Here is a 22,100-nt window from a genome sequence, read left to right on the forward strand (position 1 = left end):
GTTGCATCCTTTGCAAATCCCAAGTAATAAATGGGAAAGTATTTCCATGGATTTTATTCATAGAAACATGGGACGGGGAACGGGAACGGGGACGGGGAACGGGACGGGGAACGGGAACGGGGACGGGGAACGGGCCGTCCCGGGGACGGTGAAAAAAACGGCAATCTGAAAACGATTGTTTTTTTGCAATTTTTTTTAACACACTTGATTTACACTTTGAAACCAAGACATTAAGCACAAAATTGCACCAAAAAGAGGAGAAATGCATAGTCGTATTAGCAAAAAACTATAATGGGGCGCCGATGGCGTGATAAACAAAAGTGAGTGTACAATCTAAACAAAAATGCCAAATGGCATAAATTCGAGACTCTAGACTCAAGAGACTAGGCAAGAGGCTGAAAAGGGTGAAGATCCATCGTGACCTCCTCAGTGAAGTCCTCCATAGGCTGGTCCTCAAGTGGAGGGGGAGGGGGAGGAGGAGGTGGGGGGGACAATGCCTCAGGCACAACCTCAAGCTCCTCTAAAATCTCGGCCCTCTGCTGATCAGAGAGATGTGGGTCCTGCTGTGCCTGCTCCCATTTGGTGAAAGGATCTGCCTTCTTTGTCAAGCCCTTGCAAAGCATTCGCAAGGGGGCACTGACAAATACCAAATCATTTGCACGCTGTACACCAAGGCGGTTCCTCTTCTTAGAGGCAATGTGGCTATAAACTGACCAAAGTTGCTCTAGGCAACTGCTACTGCAAGCCTGCGAGAGTACACGCACAGCAAATTCCTGCAACTTTGGAGTTTCCGCCAAGGTTGATATGTACGTACTGTACGTAATGTACGGTACGTATTTGTACGTTGTTCCGTACAGATAAAATTTTTGTGTACGTAAAAATACGTACCATTGTAAAAAATATCAATCTATATGGCATTTCATATCAAAATAAACATAAAAAGATCCAAATACATTTTAAATTGTGAGAGAGACCTACAAGACAATCTAATAAGGTCTTTGCTAATACGCATTTGATTAGTAATCACAAAACCCTTGCCGCATGTTGTAAAACTTGTTACTTCAGAAATCAAACATCAGATACCAAAACCATTTTTCAATCAGATGACAGAGATCAATCTTCAATCACCAATCACCACTCTTAGAAGTTAGCTCTATATAAACTGATGAATCAGTGTTCACACAACAAAAGTCTCGACTCTCATCCATGTCAAAAGGCTGCAAATGCATCAAAACAAACTGAATACAATGCACATACTACATAGCAAGCTGCAACACTACATCATAGAAATGTCCTCAAAAGGCCCATAAGGGCTAGTCTAGAGTCTAGACTCCACAATGAAACATGATCTAAGAGTCAAAACTCCTCATCAGATGATGATGATGACGATGCACCAGAAGAGAGCAAGTCCCCATCTGTCAAGACATTGCCCTCGTCGTCATACTCAGGCTCTGCCATCACGGGCACATGTGATGATGTGAAAGATGTATCATGAGATCCATGTGCTACATCATCATCTCCTGGCTCACTCTGAGTATGAATGAGAGTGACAGCCTCATTCGCCCGAGTCCGCTGCGTACGAACAGGCAGCTTCCCCCGACGAATGCTCCTCCGTCTAGCGCTCTCTGAATCTGCAGCCTCCTCACGCAAAGGTATCGCCAAAGCCCGTGCGCGTGACCTTGTGACACGACGATCGATGCTCTCCAACTCTCTATGAAGGAGTCGTATAATATCTGCCTGCTCGTCTCTGACACGCTGCTCCACGTCGCCCTCAGTAGAGGTTGGCACCATCTTCACATGGGTCGGATCTGCCTGTGGAAAAGCAAAATCCGACAAGTCAGAACCACAAGAAATGACTTATATTGAAATGTGTCAAAAGACGTACGACAGTTAAATATACCTGCTTGGGTGCCCCCAAAGCATGATAATCTCGCACGAGCTTCATGTTAGCTCGGCAATACACTAACCGCTCCAGCTGAGCGGTACTAAGTCGATTGCGGATCTTCGTGTGAACCAAGGAGTAGGCACTCCAATTGTGCTCACAAGCACCAGCAGAACAATCCTACGATCACGAATCACGATACGATTTCGGAGTCAAAACCCTTAATGAATCAAACTTTAAAGATGGATGCAATTGTGAAAGAGTCAAGAGTACCTGCGAGAGGATTCGGAGAGCAAGATGAGTCAGCTTTGGAAGACCTTGTCTTCCATAGCTCTGCCACCACGTGAGAGGAAATTTCGTCGTCTCCTCTCTCAACCACCGCTCTAGCAAAGGATGGTCCTAGATTGTTCATAAAACTCACCATCTCTGCATCAACCTCAAGTTGCTCATCCTCGTCGTACATTATGTTGATGTACTGGTCTTTCTGCGTGAGCAAAGTGCTCTCACTAAACAGCTCTGGCTTCTTGTAGAAGGGATGAAGCAATGCAGCCATCCCATGAATGGGACGGCTCATAAATGTCCATCGCCACTCTACAATAGCCAGGATGTCACCACGGCTACAAATTGACAAGCCAACATTCCAACAGTCATTATATAAAATAACTTTAAACATATTGTTCATTGTTGCAATGTGCATATTATTTAATATTAATATAATCAACCAAGAACAATATCCAAGTGTACACTCACTGAGACTCCGTCAATGTCGTACAGGTGGCAATATGGCGCTTCATCTCCATGAAGAGATGATAGACCAGTCCAAGAGTAGAGCCCTCCATATCTGTGATTCGGAGGAGGACATGGATAGGCTGCAATGCCACCGTCAAGCTTTGTACCTCTGTCCAAAAGGCCTCGTCAAGCACTTTCCGCTGAATGTATCTAGTGGCCTCTGTCTGTGCATGGTGCATAAACCTCCATTTCGGGTCCACCACAGTCTGTAGTAGTGGGTCCCGCAATCTAAAAAGCCTCTGCAAGACCAAGAACATATAAGAAAACCTGGTCTTCGAGGGTCGCACCATATCAAGTGCACTATGGCTCCTGAAGATGGCCAAAGCCTGATGTTTTTTTCGGAAAAATGTGGTAATCTTCATGGCATCTGCAACATTAGGTTGCACCCATGGCAACTTTCCAATATCCTCCATCAGCAGGTCCAAGCAATGTGCAGCACAAGGAGTCCAAGCAATGCGAGGAAACTCTGCCTCGACCAATTCACCCATACGCTTGCAATTTGAAGCATTGTCTGTCACCACTTGGACCACATTCTCTGGCCCAACATCCAAAATTGCCTGTCTGATGTGGTGATAAATAAACTCAGCACTGATGGATTCTCCTGCCTTTCCTGCATCCACAGCCCGCAAGAAGTATGTGCCAAGACATGAGGACACCAAAATATTGATAATGTGTCGTCTACGCATATCACTCCAGCCATCAGATATGATGGTGCACCCAAAAGACTGCCATCCTGCCTTGACAGGTACCAATGCCTTGTCTATCAAGGCTTTCTGCTCTTCAAGCATCGTGGTACGCATTTTGTTATACTCCACCCCGGACCACGAGTCTGTGTGGCCAACCTCTGCTATGGCCCTCACCATTCTCTTCCATTGATCAGTCCTCAATACATTGAAGGAGATGTTGCACTCCACAAGAGTGCAAGCAATCTCCATCTCAGCCACTTTTTGTCTCTCTTTCACCCACGAAAGAGATGACACACGTGAAGGCAAAGTACTCTGTCTCAGCACATGTGCATCATCATCCTCATCACCCTCCTGCATGACACGGGCCCTCTTTCTGCCCCCTGTAGACTGGCTATCCTGTGTGGAAGAATCACCCATCTCCCCCACAAGCGCATCATGAAGTGCATCTTGAGTGTGCTGGCTGCCCCTTACCTTCTTTGAACCCTTTGCTGTTGATGAATTCTCAGCAATGAACTTGTCTCTGATATCCTGCGGCACCTGCTTGCACCCACCACAATTGCCGGTGGTGCCAATACCTGTCAAGTGTATCACGACACGAGAAATTGTGCTCGTGAGCTCGAAGTTGCAATACTTGCACTGCTATCTACGCGTGCCAGAACCAGCTTGGGTCGGCGTATTAATAACACGGATGACATTCGTGTGCTCCTGCCAGTAGGGGTTGCATGGCTTCGGCATATTGGATCCTGGAAGCTCTGTGACACAAACAAAGAGAGAGAGAGAGCTTAGAGCAGAGTACATACTCCAAAGGAAGAAAGAGAGAGAGAGAGAGAGAGGGAGAGCGTAGAGCATACTCCAAAGAAGTAAAGAGAGAGAGAGAGAGAGAGGGAGAGGGACCCCGGACTCGGGAGGGAGTGAGAGAGAGACGAGATTAATCATGTAGTACATTGGCAGAGAGAGAGAGAGAGAGAGAGAGAGAGAGTACAGTACGAGACAGAGATGCATCATGAGGGACCAAGGCCATGAGCGAGAGAGCGTGTGAATTACCTGGTTGCAATGTGCACAGTGTGCAGAGACGGAGCGAAACAGAGCACTGTAGGCGAAACAAGCGAAATTCCAAAACAAGGCCAAAATCGCACGTTGAAGGTCAAAAAGGGTTTTTTTTTTTTTTAAATAAACGTACGGATGGAGCCGTACGCGTACGGATCCGTACAGTACGTTCCGTACGGTACGGATCGATCCGTACGTACGTACGGATGCAACCCTGGTTTCCGCACCATAATCCTCCCACCAAAGTGCAGACCCTATCTTGAAGCGGTCCGCCTGTGCATCTGCCAAACCAAAAGCCCCCCACTTCTCTCTATAAATCTGCAATTGGTCCTTGATTGTGCGGCGATCCTCCTCACTAGTGTAAAGGCGATCCAAGGTTTGTCGAAGGCCTTTGCTCACCTCTTTGTCCTTGTGTTGCCCTTTGCCTTGAAACTCAGGATCAACAATGTAGGCAGCAGCATGGAGGGGAGAGTGGTAGGCTTGCCACCTTTTCAAACATAGGGATTTGACCTGTTTGTAGTGAGGCTTGACTTTGAACATTGCTTTTAGCTTCTCTATCATGCGATCAATTGCCTCGTACACTTTGCCAATGCATGGTTGAGTGGAATCCACTACCCTAAGGAGATCAATAATCGGTTGCACCATCTCCACAAGCGCCTTGGCCTCCTCCCACCATGCCGCATCGTCCGCCCTTTCCCTGCAAAATTTGCCGACCGTCGTGGAAGCCTCTGAAGTGCGTGCAAAATCATCACTGAGGAAGAGTCCCCTCAATGCCCCGCTACATGTACACAAGCGGCCTAGCATGAGAAAGTTGAATGCAAACCTCCTCTCGGAATACTTAAGAAGAGAGAGGCTTGACTTCTTGGAAAACTCGTGCTGCACCCTTTGATGGTTGAGGACAAAGGTCACTATTTTGTTGGCACCCTCAATGACAGGTGCAACCCAATCCAAGGCCCCTATGTCTTTGATAAGGTTGTTGAGGCAATGGGCCATGCAAAAGCACACGGTGATGCGAGGATAAGTTGCTTGGAGAATTGTCCCCGCCGCCCTATTTGCCGGTTCTCCATCCGCACATATGGCAATGACATTCTCCGCCCCCACCGTCTCTAGTGTTGTTGCCCACTCCGCAGCAAGTATCTCGGCACTCTTCCCCGTCCCGGAAGCATCATGGGAGTCGACAAAGTATGTCTCCCCTCGTGAGTAGGCAACAACTCCATGGATGGAGCGCTTTCTAGTGTCACTCCACCCATCAACGACGAGGGTAACACCATTTTCAGCCCATTGCTCTTTCATGTGGTTGGCCGCCACCTCCACGGTTGCCTTCTCCTTCTCAAGGAGAGAGGTGCGGATGGTCTCCGAAGAGGGGGGAACATAAGAGGGTCCATACTCCGCTATCAATTTGCACATGGCCCGAAAGTATGGAGATCTATCCAAAACACCATATGCAAAACACAAACAAAATTCAGATTTTTACCATCATTTAGTCTTTTAGTCTTTAGAGCATGATATTTGAATAGTACATGAGCAACCCTACGGCCTAAAGTATAAACGCATAATACATAATAGTATAAATATTAAATAATAATACATATGCATAGTGCCAAGGACTTACCGTGCCGCCCGAAATGCTATGTGGTCATGAAAGAAGAATCGTGCCACTGCCATGTCCACCTCCTCTTTCAATTGAGGGTTCCAATTCTCATCAAGAGTACTTTGGCGTCCCCGGGAAGCGGATGCCTCTCTTGATGAACGAGGTACATGCGGCGTTGATGTCCTCACAAAGAATGTGGGGTCGACGGCCACTTGAGGATTGCGTTTTGCCAACTCGGCCGCCTCATAAACCACAAGCTTTTCAAGGAGCTCCTTCTTCTTCTCGGCCGAAACCTCCTTGCAAAATTGCACTTCGTTGCCGGGCTCATGCAAGAAGTGAGCACGCACTTTGTGGGCACCACCGGTTCGCTTGTAGCAGCAAAGCTTACATACCCATGGTCTTGAACCACCCCCTTGACCGTATTGCAAGCACTCTACCTCATCCCACCAACTTCATCGATGTACGGCGGGCCTCCTTCTTCGTGATGGAGCGGGTGTTGAAGTGGTGGAGGCGGCGGCGGACCCGGGTTGAGTAGAGGAAGGGGTTTGAGAAGAGGATGCCATAGTGATAGAGTAGAGCTTGAGATGGATGGTAGAGCTTGAGAAAGAGTCAAGACGGAGAATCGGGATGGAGATGTTGGAGAAGGAGAGCTTGGAGAAGGAGAGTCCCCAACAGCCGGTTTTCTACATGGGCAGCCTTCAAGAGAGAGAGAAAGAGAGTAGCCATCATTAGAGAAGCCTTCAACGGTGGTAGAGGCTAGTGTGCAGCAAGAGAGCCTCTATTAATGAAGAGAGAGCTCTCCAATTTATAGATTTGGGCCTCCCATGAGCTAAAATGGCAAGAAAAGGCTACAATGACAAGTGGAGAGCCACACAATAGCTGAAGTGACAAGTGTGAGGCCACTTGTCTCATTTTGATCCATTTTCTAACAAGTGTCAAGCCACTTGTCTCACTTTGGTCCACTTTCTTGCCACATGTCCCAATCTAAGAGATGGGTCCTTCCATAATCTTTACCTCTAAAAATATCCCAACTGGTAGACATTCTGTCATAGGCACTTTGCCAACTCTTGGTATCTGCTCAATTCCACATGTAATGACGCGAACAGAATTTCCATCGGAGCGGGCCAAAAATAGCAACTCTCCTAAATTTTAGGAGTGTGGTCCTTTGTATTCTAGGATAATCCACCATTCCCAAAGCTTGTACTTTCCAAATACTTAAACATCCTGGAGTCCACCAGACCCCTTTCAGACTGGGAAATGTCTAGGTTGGTGACAGCTGTATGGGACGTCACGAGGTAGAGATTGGTCGGTACGTCCATCTAGTTAGCTCAGCTCGTGGCTCGGTGGGGACAGCCAAGACTAGTGGGCTTGCCCACGGCTGACAAGGTTGGGAGGTGAGTCAGGCCTGCACCCCCTTCACGTTTGTTTGGTTTGTTTGCAGGTTTCGAGTCTTGTACCAAGAGCGTTCTACGAGGAGATCCTATGGGGATTTGACAACATCCCTGATGAAAGGGTGTGACTCTTGAATGAATAGTTATGTCCTTTGGACGTAGAGATGTGCCCTTTGATCAATAGATGTGTCCCTTTGAAGAGATGTGTCCTTTGGTGATGACCCATGTGATAAGTTGTGACCCTTTATTGATGTCCCTTCAATGGTTAAGAGTAATTAAGGATAATTAAGGGTAATTAAGATAGATTAAGTCACAATCGTGACATTTCCTTCCACTTAAAATAAGACTCCGACTAAATAAGAGACTTCAGTTGAAGATCTTCGTCATTAGGCCATTTATGAATGTGATGAAGCTTGCACTGAGAAATATGGAAAAGGTTTCCTCTATTGTCTTGCTGTTGTGCTTTAAATGCTAAATCCCAAGTTGTAGCATCATTCTTTATGTCTTCTTCTTTGTCTGCTTCCAAATGTTGGGCTTAAAGTTAACTCGGCTATATTGCGATGTAGAAGAATCTGAGGGTTCAACCATGAATTCTCTCAAAGATACTTGAATAGTATCTATTGAAATGTTCCGCTTCATAGTAGTAAAGTACTCATCCAAGTTGTTAGAAGAATGCTTGAAATTCTCTATAGTGTTGAAAACTTTATCCTCTTGCTTGATATCAATTGTTGTTGGAAACATGGATCCTCCCACTTCCCGGGAGGTCACCCATCCCAATTGTGTTCCTGCGCAAGCGCGCTTAATTGAGGTGTTCCACAAATTGGTCTAGCCATCTAGATCCCAAAACCTTAAGGTGCTAGGTGACCTCCGGTAATTCAATTTGTAGAATCCTCAACTTGCCAAATTCAAACCTAGTCTCACCACGTGAGCTGGTTCTCTCTAGAAGTGTGGATTGTCATTGGAACAAAGTGGGTGTACAAAATCAAAAGAAAGTCTAATTATACTATTGACAGGTACAAAGCAAGACTTGTGGCTAAAGGCTACTCCCAGAAAAAGGAAATAGATTATGAGGAGACTTTTGCTCCTACTTCGAGAATGACCACAATAAGATCAGTGATTACATTGGCTGCACATAAAGGATGGAAAGTGCATCAATTGGACATCAAAACTGCATTCTTAAATGGGGATTTACAGGAGGAAGTATATGTAAATCAACCCATTGGTTTTGTAGTTCCTGGTGAGGAACATAAAGTATGCAGGTTACACAAAGCATTGTATGGGTTAAAGCAAGCTCCAAGAGCTTGGTATGATAAAATACATGCTCATCTAACCAACCAAGGTTATGTGAATAGTCCAGCTGAAAGCACATTGTATGTGAAGAAAACCGATGCCGATATTCTCATAGTCTGTCATGTGCATCACAGATGCCATGGACATGCTCAGGGCTAGATCCAGAAGAGGCAGCCAGATAAAGAGCAGAACCGGACAGAGCCAGGGATTGGAGCACAAGTGGCCAGTTTGGATGTGGAGAAGAACCAGGGTACAGTCGGCTGAGTAAAGGAGCTGCTGGCTGTACCAGAAAACATGTCGGCTGACGTGGCAGCAGCAGGCGCATCAAAGACCAAAGGCACATCCAGTCGGCTGGATTTAAGGGGTATTAATGGACATGTAACTGGCCGACCAGCAGTCGGCCAGTTCATCATTTATTCCAAGGCCTATAAAAGGGCCCCCTTGCTCATAGCATTGATGATTCCACCCACTAGGGGTGTGGGTCACTTAGAGGTCCCATAGGGGACAGAATTTAGGGTTAGGAACCTTTTTATGAAGGCAGCCCATGGCTGTAAAGATCTGTACCTTTTTTGTACATAGTATATACTGAAATTCCAGCACTTCTCACTCTCTCTCTCTACTCTCTCTCTACCTGCGTTTTTGCATCATGGTGCGTTTTTGCATCAGAAGGTCTTCAAGAGTGTTTAGGGCTGAAAGAAGACTACCCAGAGCTTCCGCGCGTTACATAGTCATCTTGTATGTAGATGACATGCTCATTACAGGTACTAGCAAAGCACAAATTTCTGATTTGAAAGCTAAATTTGATATGTCAGATTTGGGGCCTTTACACTACTATCTCGGCATACAATTTATACATACAGATGATGGCATTGTTATGCAGCAAACTAAGTACATAAAAAGTTTGCTAAAAAGGTTTCACATGGATGAATGTAAGCCCATTTCTACTCCAGTAGAACCAGATGTACGGCTTACTATGCATGATATTGGAGAGCCTTTTGAGGCCGGCATTTACAGCCAAGCAGTGGGATGTCTCATTTACTTGTGTAACACGAGGCCAGACATATCTTTTGGGGTGTCTTTGTTGAGCAAATTCATGCACAGCCCAAGCACAAAGCATTGGCAAGCAGTCAAACGCATTTTTCATTATCTTCAAGGTACCCTGGATCTTGGTTTGTTCTATCCCAGGGGGGGCAGCTTGCAGCTTTATGCATACAGTGATTCAGACTGGGCTGGTGATTATGATACCAGGCAATCCACCAGTGGGAATTGTTTTTTTCTTAGCAGTTCATGCATATCTTGGTTGAGTAAAAAGCAACCCACTGTTGCCACATCTACTTGTGAGGCTGAGTACAGGGCAGTCTTCACAGCTACAGTAGATTGTGTATGGTTGAGGAGATTATTCGCTGATCTTCGTGAGTGTCAGCAGACACCCACCACCATTCTCACTGATAGCCAGAGTGCTATGGCCATGGCACGAAATCCAGTATTTCATGCACATACCAAGCACATTGAGATTCATTATCACTATGTCAGAGAGAGAGGTTACATGCAGGGGAGATCAGTTTATCTTACTGCCCTACACAGGATAATATTGCAGATCTATTCACAAAGGCTTTACCTCCAGAAAAGTTTGAGGCTTTCCACAAAGCTTTGGGCTTATTCTCATACAGAGAGTGATCTGCTACCTTGTACAGGTTCACACTTCCACTACAGGGGGGATTTGTAGGCATATGCTCACTTATGGTAGTGCTATGTGTGAACAGGGCTTAACCAAGGGAACTTTTTCCCATGTGGTTTTTCCCCTTGGATATCAAGTGTGAAAGGACACTCTACATATAATATTTTGTACTTCTATATTATATGGATGTGACACACATGCAAGGGTTGACTTGCATTTTGTGGCTACCACACTTTTGGCTCTCTCTCTCTCTCTCTCTCTCTCTCTCCTCTCTCTCTCTCTCTCATTTCTGTGTGAGCTTCTCCATCCTGCACCTAGCCCTAATGTGCAGGTTTGTGTGTGTGAGTGTGTGAGTCCAACACTAACAATTAGTATCAGAGCCCAGGTTGTGGTGTTGGAAGCTAAGACCTCAACCAAAGTGTGGCTTGAGGGGGGGTGTTGGAGACGCAATCCACACTTCTAGAGAGAACCAGCTCACGTGGTGAGAATAGGTTTGAATCTTGGCAAGTTGAGGTTTCTACAAATTGGATTACCGGAGGTCACCTAGCACCTTAAGGTTTTGGGGTCTGGATGGCTAGGCCAATTTGTGGAACACCTCAGTTAAGCGCGCTTGCGCAGGAACACAACTGGGATGGGTGACCTCCCGGGAAGTGGGAGGATTCATGTTTCCAAGAATTGTGTCATCCCATGTGGGTAAGGTTGAAACTAGTGTTATATCCGCTTTTGTAATCCCTATATCTTCAAAGAAGTCCATCGTTGGTGACTCATCATCTTGAGATAAAGAATCCAAGGTCTTTTCAATATCATCTTGTTGTTCTTCTGAAGTCATGCTAGAAGAATCCTTGATGTTGTCATCAATTGACTCAATAAAGTTTGCCATATCTATGTCAAGGTTAGGACTAACATGAAGTGCATGAGCTATTGCATGTTTTCCTTTTGAATTATCAGAGCAGTCTTCTGAAGTTGAAGATTCCACATTACAGTTTTGAGACACATTGGGTCGTTTAGGGCATTCAAACCATCTATGGTTGCCATTACAAATTGTGCACAATCCTGTCTTTTGTTGTTCACGACAAGGCAAAGCTATTGCAGGATGAGGAGTGCGAGATTGGTCACGTCCAGAGTCCCGTCCACGATCAGATGCACGTGGTTGAAGGAACTACTAACGCTGAGAATGATTAAAAGATAACCCTTCTTGTCAGCACGGTTGCTGCGAATGTTGCCAAGGAGAGTTAGGTCGGAATTGAAAGTTGTCCGATGAAGATTGTTGATAACCTTCACAAGCCATACGTGAACCATTGCCATAATAACCTTGAGAGGCCGATGTTTGAGAATTCGGATTCAGATCCACTACACGCTCAGCATAATGAATGGCAGTAGCAAGGTCAACACGGTTGTACTTTTGCACATTTGTACGAAGTGTGGGGTTTAAACCTTCAATGAAGGCATGAAGCTGGGCCGCTTAGGGACAAAGAATCAATATCCAGTATCAAATTAGTGAATTGCGAGATATAAGAAGCCAAAGAACTAGTTTGATCTGAGTGGCGTAAACGAGTTCGGGCTTGAAAATCCGCATTGGCAAGAATGAACTGCTTACGAATGACCCGCTCAAATTTTTCCCACGTCGTAACCATTTTTCCAACATGTTGTCGCCGTTGCCACCAAAGTAAGACAGTATCCTTAAGTAAGGATGTGGTAAATGTAATCTTCTTGGCATCAGTAAGGACCATCGAGTGAAAATACAAGCGAAGTTTGTAAAGCCATTGTTCAAGTGTACGCTTATTGCGTTGTTCTCCATAGGACTCAGGGGATTTGTTTTCGAATTTCTTTGTTTTACTAGCTTGCAAAAGACGATAAAGAGTCTTAAGATCATCACCTTCCACCTTAGGGGGAATGTTGTCTTCCTTGTCTAGTACTAATGCTATAATGTTGACTATTGGTACAGAACTCGTATGAGAATGGCTGAAGCTCCCGCCCCCCCTCCCTGCTCGCGCTACCTGCACGCCTGCGCCCCCCGCCTACCTGCCTGCTCATCCCCTCGCGCCCCCCTCGTTCCTCGCGCCTCCCCTTGCCCCCCCCCCGCCTGCCTTCGCTTCTGCGCCCCCCTCCCTCGCTGCGCTGCCCGCCGCCCCTCCTACTGCCCCCCCCCCCCCCCCCGCCTGCCTTCGCTACTGCGCCCCCCTCCCTCGCTGCACTACCCGCCGCCCCTCCTCGCCTTCGCGCCCCCTCCCATCTTTCGTGCCCACCTCCCCTCTGCAGCGCCCCGACCCCCCCCCCCCACCAGCTTTTTCTCCTCCCCACCCCTCTTGCGCGCAGCTCTCCCCCCCCCCCCCCCCCCCCCCCCCCCCCCCCCGGGCTTCTCCTTCGCCGCTTCACCCCCCCCCCCTTCCTTTTCTTGCTGACTTCCGCCCCCAGGGGGTTTTTTTCTTTTTCTCCGGCCTTCGTCTTCCGCCTCTCGGTGTGCAGCTCGGTTCTTGCAGGATTTCCGCTTTCACCTCGCCTTCACCATAGCTTTAGACTCTGATGGAGGCTCCTCCCGCCCCGCCTCGAAGGGACTCATCAGCAGCTCCCCTACCCGCCCCTGAGGACACCCCCATCAGGCTTTCTCTTTCGCCAGAAGAGGAAGCGAGCCTCACCGCAGAGGTGGAACGCCTCCAGGCTCATTCCACCATCTACCGTATAGTCGGCACTCGCCCCAGCACAGGGGAGATCCGGGATCTTCTCCAGGCCCGCCTTCTTGCAGATGTTGGCAAGATCCTGGACGTACAGCTACTGGGCCGTGGACATTACCAGATCGAGTTCGAGACTGCCCAGAGCGTGGCCAAGGTCCTTGCCATGAGTCCCCTTGACATCAGGGGTGCTCGGGCTTTCTTCAGACCTTGGCAGCATGGCTTTGACCCAGCAGCGGCTGAGCAAGGAGAGCGCCTTTTTCATGTTACAGTTTGCTTCCCTGGACTCCGCCGGGAGTATCTTCCGCTCCTCTCTAGGCTAGGAGCATTGGTGGGCTCGGTACTAGAGACTGGCCCCACAGCAGCTTCAGTGGTGGCCAGAGCAGCTGGGCTACCATCGGTCAGAGTTTTGGTGTCTGACATCTCCTCCCTTCCTAAGGTCATTCAGCTACCTAGGATAGGGGGGGGATGGATTGATCAGAGAGTGGAGTTCTCGGGGCTCCCGAACCAGTGCTTCATTTGCAGGCAGGTCGGTCATCTGGCCAAGGCCTGCCCTCGCAGGAGACCCCGACCCTCACCACAGCAGAGCAGGCCCCTGACGGCCCGCCCACAGATGCGGCTCGGCAGGCTGCCTCCGGGACACCTGCTCAGGCCACAGAGACCTCGGAGTGGCAGCCTGGAGGACAAGGGCGCCGCCGAGGGAGACAGCCACAGCAACACGCCCAGAGACTCAGTCTCACTGGGTTCCCGTGAGGAACAGCTTTGCTCCCCTCCAGGAGGAGACCCCTGCGGAGACGACTCAGGACCACGAGATGCCAGCACCCCCTCCTCCACCCCCCCCCACCCCCGTCCCCTCCCACCGCCTCGCTTCCACCTTCGCCTCCTCCCGTCCCCGCTCCGGTTTCGGCAGCGGCTCCCTCTCCACCCCCCTCGCCCCCCCCTCCTCCCCCCCCGCCCGCCTCACCTTCCCGGGAGGCCCTGGCAGTCCCCTGGCGTTCTCCTGCAGTCCGGAGGACGCTAAGCACCGACCTCGCTCGAGCACCACAGAGGAGGCCTACCATGCCGATTCGGGCTTCACGGATATCATCTATCCGCAGTCGGCTGAGTCGCCTCGGCATTAGACAGCGCTCGGAGGCTTTTGATTACGCCTTCACACAGCTTTTTGGGGCAGAGGGCCCCCATGAGCCAGCACCCATCCGAGTTCATGTAGTGATACCTCCGGCCCGCGGGGAGGAGGCACTCGATTCAGCGGTGGCCTTCTCGTTCCCTCTTTGTGGCCCTTGCGACCGGGAGTGGACTCTAGAGCTCGCTCTTAGCACTTTGAAGACTCGGGCAGTTGAGTTTTCTCATCATGTGAGCGATCTGGAGGTGACAGATGTGATAGGCCGACTATGGGAGTTGGCTCATTTTTTCTTGGATCCCGGGAGTGTGGATGCCTCAGGGATTCGTCATTTGGTCGTTCGCATAGTGGCAGACTTAGCACGCGACCCGGGATATGTATGTATACACGAGGTTGCTCTGTCAGAGCGGGAGGCAATCGCCATGGGCCACAGCCAACTGGCGCCTGATCCGTGATTCTTGCAGTACACCGGGTGGGCAGATTCGCAGCCGCTCGGATGGGGACCACTCTCCATCCAAGCCGCTTGCGAAGGCCCGCCGTACGGCTGAGACAGCATCCACCTCAGCAGGTCATCCATGAGGATCATCTCATGGAATGTACAGGGCCTTGGCGGAGCACATTTTATACGCTATCGTGGTTGCTTGAGGCAGGAGCTTCAGAGATGCCTGGTTGGTGGCAGCATTGATATTTTGATGATGCAGGAGCACCACTTGGGTGAGAGCAGGATCCGGAGATATAGTTCAGTGATGCCTGGTAGATGGGACACCTTTTGGTCTGCAGGGTTTGGTCCTTTGGGTGGACAGGGAGGAGTATGCATGGTCATTGCAGATGTATGGCGGCAGGCCATTGTGGATCGAGGGATCATTGTGCCTGGTAGAGCACAGTATGTCATTCTGAGGATGCATGATGAGCTATTGGGCGTGCTCAACGTCTATGCGCCCAATCATGCTAGTGCCAGAGCAGAGTTCTGGACCCAGGTTACGGATGCATTGCCAGAGGCCGCACATTGGTGTGTCGGGGGAGACTTCAACATGCTTGAGGATCCGGCCGATAGGGTGGGAGGCAGTCATGTTACAGTGCACGGCACGGAGCTTGCAGCTTGGGACCGGTTTTGCATGTCACTGAGGATCACTGATGCATGGCAGCATGGGGCCTTCTCCCGCTCTCAGGACAGTCTTAGTTTCTCTCAGTCGCATCGCCGGCAGGGAGGGACTAATCTATCACGGATTGATCGCTTTTATGTGGGCGACTGGTTAGGGGAGCGAGGGGGGTCCGTCGGTATTCTCGCTGGCACCTCATTTTCAGATCATGCGCCAATTATCTTGACATTGGAGGAGAGGACACGGGAGCCCAGCTTGCAGTTGAGGATTCCAAAGAGGGTACTTACAGATCCCAGTCTCGCTGAGGACATTGAGAGGATCTGGCATGATAGTCAGTGCTCTGACCAGGATGCAGCAGGCCAGTGTGCCCAGGGACTCATCGAGCTTAGCTCTTTTCTGCACGCTGCAGCTTTGACACAGCTGGGAGAGATTCGCGAGCGGGAGCATCGGCTGAGACGCAGCCTTGCTTCGCTACAGCGCCTTAAGGAGCAGCAGCCTGCATGTGAGTGGGTGGCGTCGCAGCTGAGCCAGGCACGCCAGGAGGTTAGAGAGGCAGAGGAGCAGAGACATGAGTTTTACTATCGTCGTCAAGGCCTCTCAATGGATGCAGCTTGGTGATAGAGTGACTGGGGAGTTTTTTGAGATCACTGGACCCCGCCATGCTCGAGCAGGAGTCCGTCAGCTTGGTAGACCGGATGGATCGGTAGCTATTGAGCCCGGGGAGATCAGAGACATTGCCACTGCATTCTATAGAGACCTGCTTTCAAACGGAGCCTGCCACTGAGGATCGAGATGCTTGCAGACAGACTGTGTGGGCCCATGTGCAAAGGAGGGTCACAGATCGTATGCGTACACTTCTTGGTACGCCTCTTTCAGAGATTGAGCTTGCCGAGGCCTTGAGGGTCATGCCGCGACATAGTTGCCCAAGGGAGGACGGACTGACGCCGGCCCTTTTTATGCGCTATTGGGACCTTTTGGGGCCAGGCCTCCGTAGGGGCTTTCAGTATGTTTTGGACACTGGGGTGATGCCACAGAGCTTTTCAGAGGGCTTGATCTTTCTTATCCCCAAGGGGGAGGGAGTATCAGATGATATTCGGCATTGGAGGCCTATTACGATCCTCAATACTGTCTACAAGGTCTTAGCAAAGGCCATGAGTTTGAGGATCCAGCCCTTCCTGGGAGAGTTGATTCATGCTACCCAGACAGGATTCGTCAAGAAGCGCAGTATCCTTGACAACATCTTTACTTTCTGGGAGGCGGCGGCCCGAGCTAGATTTCTTGGCGAGGACTTGGTCGTGATGCTTCTCGATTTTGAGAAGGCATACGATAGAGTTGATTGGGGTTTCTTAGAGGGCACTATGCTTCGCCTGGGCTTTGAGCCAGGATGGATCAGAGGGGTGGCGGCTCTGTATTCCACAGCTCGTAGCCAGGTGTTGATTGCAGGAGGACGGGGGCCGAGTTTTGAGCTGACCAGATCAGTCCGTCAGGGGTGTCCCCTCGCCCCTTTTCTTTTTCTCTTCTTTGCGGAGGCTATGAGCATGTATTTGACGGCAGAGGAGGTTGGTTTGAGAGGACTCCAGCTCCCAGTCCGGGGGGAGGACCTGCTCGATGCTGAGTTTGCAGACGACACGGGCTTATTTTTGCATGGCCAAGAGGCCAATCTTCTTCGGGCAAAGGAGTCGCTCCAGGTTTTTAGTGCAGCTTCGGGAGCATTGATCAATTGGCGCAAGACAGTGGCCTTTTGGATCAGTAGTGCTCCCACTCCAGCATGGAGCCCGGACCCCGGTTTTAGATGGATTCCTCCTGGCACAGCAGTGCGGTATTTGGGATGCCAGATTGGACTAGATTTGTCACCTGAGCAGCAGATTGCCCCGCTTCTTCTGAGCATTCGGAAGAAGCTTTTGTATTGGAGTACAGCTCGACTATCCTTGGCTGGGAGGGTGGTGGTGGCAAATCAGGTGCTGTTAGCGACCATGTGGTACATTACGTCTTGCTGGATCTTCTCGAGCTCTTGCATCAGCCAGGTACAGAGGTTGATCAGGAACTTTCTTTGGTTTGGGCGGGACGGTCAGCCAACCCGGGCCAAGGTTGTATGGGCAGTTATTACACTTCCGCTAGCTCAGGGAGGCTTGGGCATTATAGATCCAGTCGATCAGAGTAGAGCCTTATTGGGGAAGCTTATTGTTCGGGGGCTGCTTCCAGGCGCTAAGCCTTGGAAAGAGCTTCTCTTGCAGCGGCTGCAGGCTCGGGCTCCCCCAGCAGGGGGCACTTGGGCACCAGAGATTCGCTGGATCTTCATAGAGATGAGAAGGACAGGCCTCAGTAGAGGATGGGAGGACAGATTTGCTTTGAGCATCCTGAGAGCTTGGGAGCTGCTGAGACCGGGGCTCTCTCAGCGACCTCCTCCTTGTGTTGAGGAGCGGGCTAGACAGCCGCTCATCTGGAGCCCAGTGGTTCGCACAGAGCAGGGTCATATGTTGGGTTCTCGGCCTCGTCTAGCCTGGGGTCCTTTAGCGACAGGCCCAGCACGTAGTTTTGGAGACTGGCAGGCCTTCTGCAGTCTCCCAGAGGAGATCCACTTCCGAGAAGTGGCAGCCACTACCCGTATCCTCTGAAAGGTGCACTCTGCAACCAAAGGCGACTCCACCTCCACTCTCTGAAGTCTGCCCTCATCCTGAATCTCATAGTAGAGGCATCTGCCATCCTCAGTGCAAGCTCTGACAGCAATCAGGATCTCCAACTGTGTAAAGGCTCCCATCCACTGTGGGGCCACTAGCTCGAAAGGCGTGAACCACTCCTCTGTGAGTGCCTCCTGAATATCATCCCTCATAATCAACCCCCCTCTGAAGTGACTCAACCTCTCCACCTGGCATATTGACCCCGACCCTGCTGATGTGCTCCCGGATTGGCGCATATGGGCATATGCAGCGCGCCCCTTGGCCCGGCTACAGTGGGACCCTGGGGAGTACGAGTGGCATGATCCTTATGCATCCCTTGAGGCCACAGAGATCACCTTTTTCCAGTATATTGTTCGGCTGGGGCGGCATATTTTGACGGCGAGGAGGATGGTCTCTCCAGCTGCACGGGGCATTGGCGGCTTCAGGGACTCTCACAGGAGTTCCTGGAGGATTTTTGGGCTCGGCTCTGGGCTAGTCGACAGGCTCGCAGGATCTCGACTTTCCAGTGGCTGGTCGCCCACCACAGGGGCTCAGCAGTTGGCACATGGCTTGTTTATAGCGGTCTTCCGGCGGCCTGCGTCCGATGCGGCCACCCTATGGAGACACAGAGACATTGCCTTTGGGATTGCCCTCAGGCGCAGCAGATTTGGCTGCGGATGCTGCGTATTCTGGCCCCCCTCTCCCCAGAGGGTATGTTTACGTGGGGTGCCGCTGCTTGGTCGACTTTGTCAGGGCCTGCTATGGGCTATGAGATGGAGTAGGACAGTCAGGCCATCAGATTCATTAGGGGCCAGCCTCGCCTGGTTCCGGCACCGGATTTCTCGTCCGCCAGCTGGACACAGGAGAGGGATTTACGATGGGAGCTCCTCAGCAGCCTCACCATCTGGTTCACCTGGAGGGCCCGGTGTTTCACGGCCCTTGAGGGGAGACTGGAGCCACCAGCAGAGACTGTACAGGGGATTTGGCAGGAGTTGATCCACACCCTGCGAGGACAGTACGACCGCATCCGGGGCGACTCGGATGAGGCGATCTTGCGGCGCCAGGCCTTTCACACCACCTGGCGCAGCGGCCCCTTCTACACCTTACACACGGGATCCCCCCGTTGGCATTACAGGCCACCTGTTTGGCTTTCCCCCCCCCCCCCTATTGTATGATCTAGCCCCTCAGTCCTTTGTATTGATGCTTGTATTTTGCAGCACCTAGGGAGAGTCTCCCGGGCTGCCTTGCTGTATTCACTGCTCTTTTTCTCTTATGAGCAGGAGAGATCTTTTGTAGCCCTACGGGCGTTTTTATATAACTAATGAAAGGATCTTTTCTCGGAAAAAAAAACTCGTATGAGAATGGTGATCCATCTGCAACTGTTGGATCTGAGAAGCCAATGTGGCCATGGACTCTTGAAGTTGCAGGGTTTCATCCTCCATAGTAGTAGGCTGAGATGAAGACTCCGCAATTGAGGCTCCGGGGATTGTGGTTGTTGACGCCTTTGGGCCCTAGTGAGAACCATCAACAAGTAGGGGGAGCAGATACGTTATGTGAATTGGAGAAGGTAGGTTACAAGCTGGCGTGGCTATTATAGATCATCCTATATAAGGAGGAAGGTCAACTGGAACTAGGAGCACTGCGACTGGTTGTTGTCGATCATAGTAGCAATGAAACACGTTTCAAACTTCTCTAAAAGTACGAAACGTTTCGGTTTTTTTGAAACGAGTTTTTTTTATTTGCTGGGTTTTTTTTTTAGATTTTTTTTTTTAGTTTTAACATGTCTCAGACTTCAGTTTGATATATGCAAATTGCAATGTCTTGCTTTTATTTACAATTTTGTAAGTCTGTAAGTTCGAGTTGACATGCTGTTTGTTGAAAGTCTTATAAAGTTGTGTAAAACTTGTTGAAGGTCTCCGTTTTTGGGTACTATACCCCCCCCCCCCCCCCCGGCGGCGTTATGAAAGCTTTTTTATACTTTTGGGCCTGGCAATGAAACGTTTCAAAATGCGTTTCAAAAACCCTTTTAATGAAACTGCTGGCTACTATGTTGCGGATGATGAGAAAGCAAAGGGGGTTTTCATTTCTATGTAAACCATAAATCCTAATTTGCAGACGTGAAGTGCGTAGTACCCGTACAATGATGAATTGTGGCTTTCTTGAACATTAAAGTGCCACATTGTCCTGGCTGTTGTTTGTGCTGTATTTTGCATTTTTCTTTTTTTATGAAAACAGCAAGGTATATGGGTTGATCGCACGTGAGATGTGTGTGTTTGAAGAAGCCCGGCTAAATGCACGTACTACATGAGACATGCATTTAAGCGAAAGTTGCAAATAATGGAGACTTGCCATGCCGAAAGGTTGGAACAACGCCATGAACATGTGCAAGCCAGGAACCATGTGCAAAAGAGGGAGAACTTGCCGCCAAAGAAACCACCGAGATGTGTGCATTTGCATATGTGAGGGTTGCTTTTTTTTTCTCTTTATTTCTTTTTCTCACTAGGCTGGCTGCATTTGCATATGTAAGGGTTGCTGGCCGTTTTTTTTTTTTTAATGCTAGCGATCACTGGTCGGCTGGCCATTTGTGTTTTTTTTTCCCGTTGGCCGTTTGCAAGTGCAAGCGACGGCTGGTCCTAGGCAACTATCAAGGGGCTGGCCGATTCGCTTCTGTTGTTTTTTTTTTATTAATGTGGGCTGCCATGTAGCTAAAGCCTTAATGTTTTAAAAAAAACATTTACGTGAAGGATTTTTTTTTTATAACTTCAACATTCGTGCCTTTTCGAAGGAAAGGTGCCGCCCCCTTTTGGATAACGATTCGGCCTAGAGGTGCATGAAAGATGCGATCAGAATCTCCAGGGAGATAAGGGACAGCTTGCTAGCACATGGATGCAACCCTGGTATGAGTCTCTGCTTCCCATCGTTCTTTTTTTTTTGTGTAGAAAAATTGGGAAAAATGACTAATCATGCAAAATTGGGCAAAGGGGACAAAATTGGGTGGGGCCTTCTCTCCTGCTCTTCCATACAACTCTTGTTATATCTGATTCTAAGGTTAATTTGTTGATTTAGGGTTTCTGATTTTTAGGATTAGGGTCAGGGCTTTTTGGATGTGGGCATCCTACAGGTTGGAACTTGTTTGCTCTCATACCACTGTTAAGCTTTTAGCTTAATTAAACATAATTAAAATATCTTAATGCTTAAATACTTGAGTAAACATGAGGCAAAGAACGGATAGCTATGTTGTTTGCATTGAGACACAAGGCCTTGTTAAATAGGGCCTGAAGAGGTACAAATGAAGAGGCACATCCTTGATGAAAGGGTGTGACTCTTGAATGAATAGTTATGTCCTTTGGACGTAGAGATGTGCCATTTGATCAATAGATGTGTCTCTTTGAAGAGATGTGTCCTTTGGTGATGACCCATGTGATAGGTTGTGACCCTTCATTGGTGTCCCTTCAATGAAGTAATTAAGGATAATTAAGAGAGATTAAGTCACAATAGTGACACCTCTCTTCATGTTCTCCACAAGCCCAACGAGCTCTTGTGGAGAAAAGAGAAGTGATGGGCTCTATTCATAGGGAGGAGCTGCAAAGCAGCTATTTTTTTTTAAGCCAGCTTTTCCTCTTTTCGATATAAAATTTAGGAGGAAAAAAACAAATTTTAATGTGAATTTTTCCTTCTAGGTGTTACAAATAACACACCACAAGCTTTTTCCCCTAAACGAGCAAAACTCCTACAAGTTTTTCTTTCTAAAAAACTCTTGTTCTTTTTTTCCCTTTGTCAATTTTTCGGAGAAAAAAAATGTGTTTTGAGATCTTTCCTCTATGCGTGTGTACCACGCTACGCATTTGTGTTTGTCATTGTGTGTCCATATCCTATGTACAGATCTGGGCCTCCCGCCATCTGTATGGCTCAATCACGCTTTGTGCTTGTTCAGCCACGGCCTTATGCCCCTGTAAGAGCAACTCCTGCCAATGTGTACAGACTGGGGCTTGACGGCTTGTACAGCCACTACCATACCCCTTGTGTGGAGCCTGCAAGTGAGCAAACCTTAGGAAAGCGGGTCAGAAAGCTTACATAATGTTGCTCCACGCATCGTACTGCCTCTTGCTCTCATACCAACTGTAAAGGGTTTGTCACGACCAAAACCTCTCCAAGTTTCCCTAAACGCATAACACATGGCTGTCTGCAACACTCCCCCAC

General features: G+C 49.1%; 3 protein-coding genes across 5 annotated transcripts in view; all 3 read right to left on the reverse strand.

The window, feature by feature from the left end:
- The window catches only part of LOC147610473 (uncharacterized), a 74,967-nt gene that overhangs the window by 47,303 nt on the left and 5,564 nt on the right, over window positions 1-22,100 (reverse strand). The gene's annotated exons all lie outside the window — the stretch shown is intronic.
- On the reverse strand, window positions 1,139-2,044 carry LOC147610474 (uncharacterized). Its single transcript, XM_086786501.1, has 2 exons — window positions 1,901-2,044; window positions 1,139-1,812 (listed from the first exon to the last, which is right to left on the reverse strand). The coding sequence occupies exons 1-2, from the start codon at window positions 1,943-1,945 to the stop codon at window positions 1,357-1,359; spliced, it is 501 nt and encodes a 166-aa protein (XP_086642627.1). The 5' UTR covers window positions 1,946-2,044; the 3' UTR covers window positions 1,139-1,356.
- On the reverse strand, window positions 2,112-4,513 carry LOC147610475 (uncharacterized). The gene is made up of 2 exons (XM_086786223.1): window positions 2,633-4,513; window positions 2,112-2,499 (listed from the first exon to the last, which is right to left on the reverse strand). The coding sequence occupies exons 1-2, from the start codon at window positions 3,772-3,774 to the stop codon at window positions 2,112-2,114; spliced, it is 1,530 nt and encodes a 509-aa protein (XP_086642349.1). The 5' UTR covers window positions 3,775-4,513.

The sequence above is a fragment of the Cibotium barometz genome, chromosome 49 (assembly GCF_041138505.1).
Source record: "Cibotium barometz isolate CiBa-2024 chromosome 49, ASM4113850v1, whole genome shotgun sequence".
In the NCBI taxonomy this organism is placed as follows: Eukaryota; Viridiplantae; Streptophyta; class Polypodiopsida; order Cyatheales; family Cibotiaceae; genus Cibotium; species Cibotium barometz.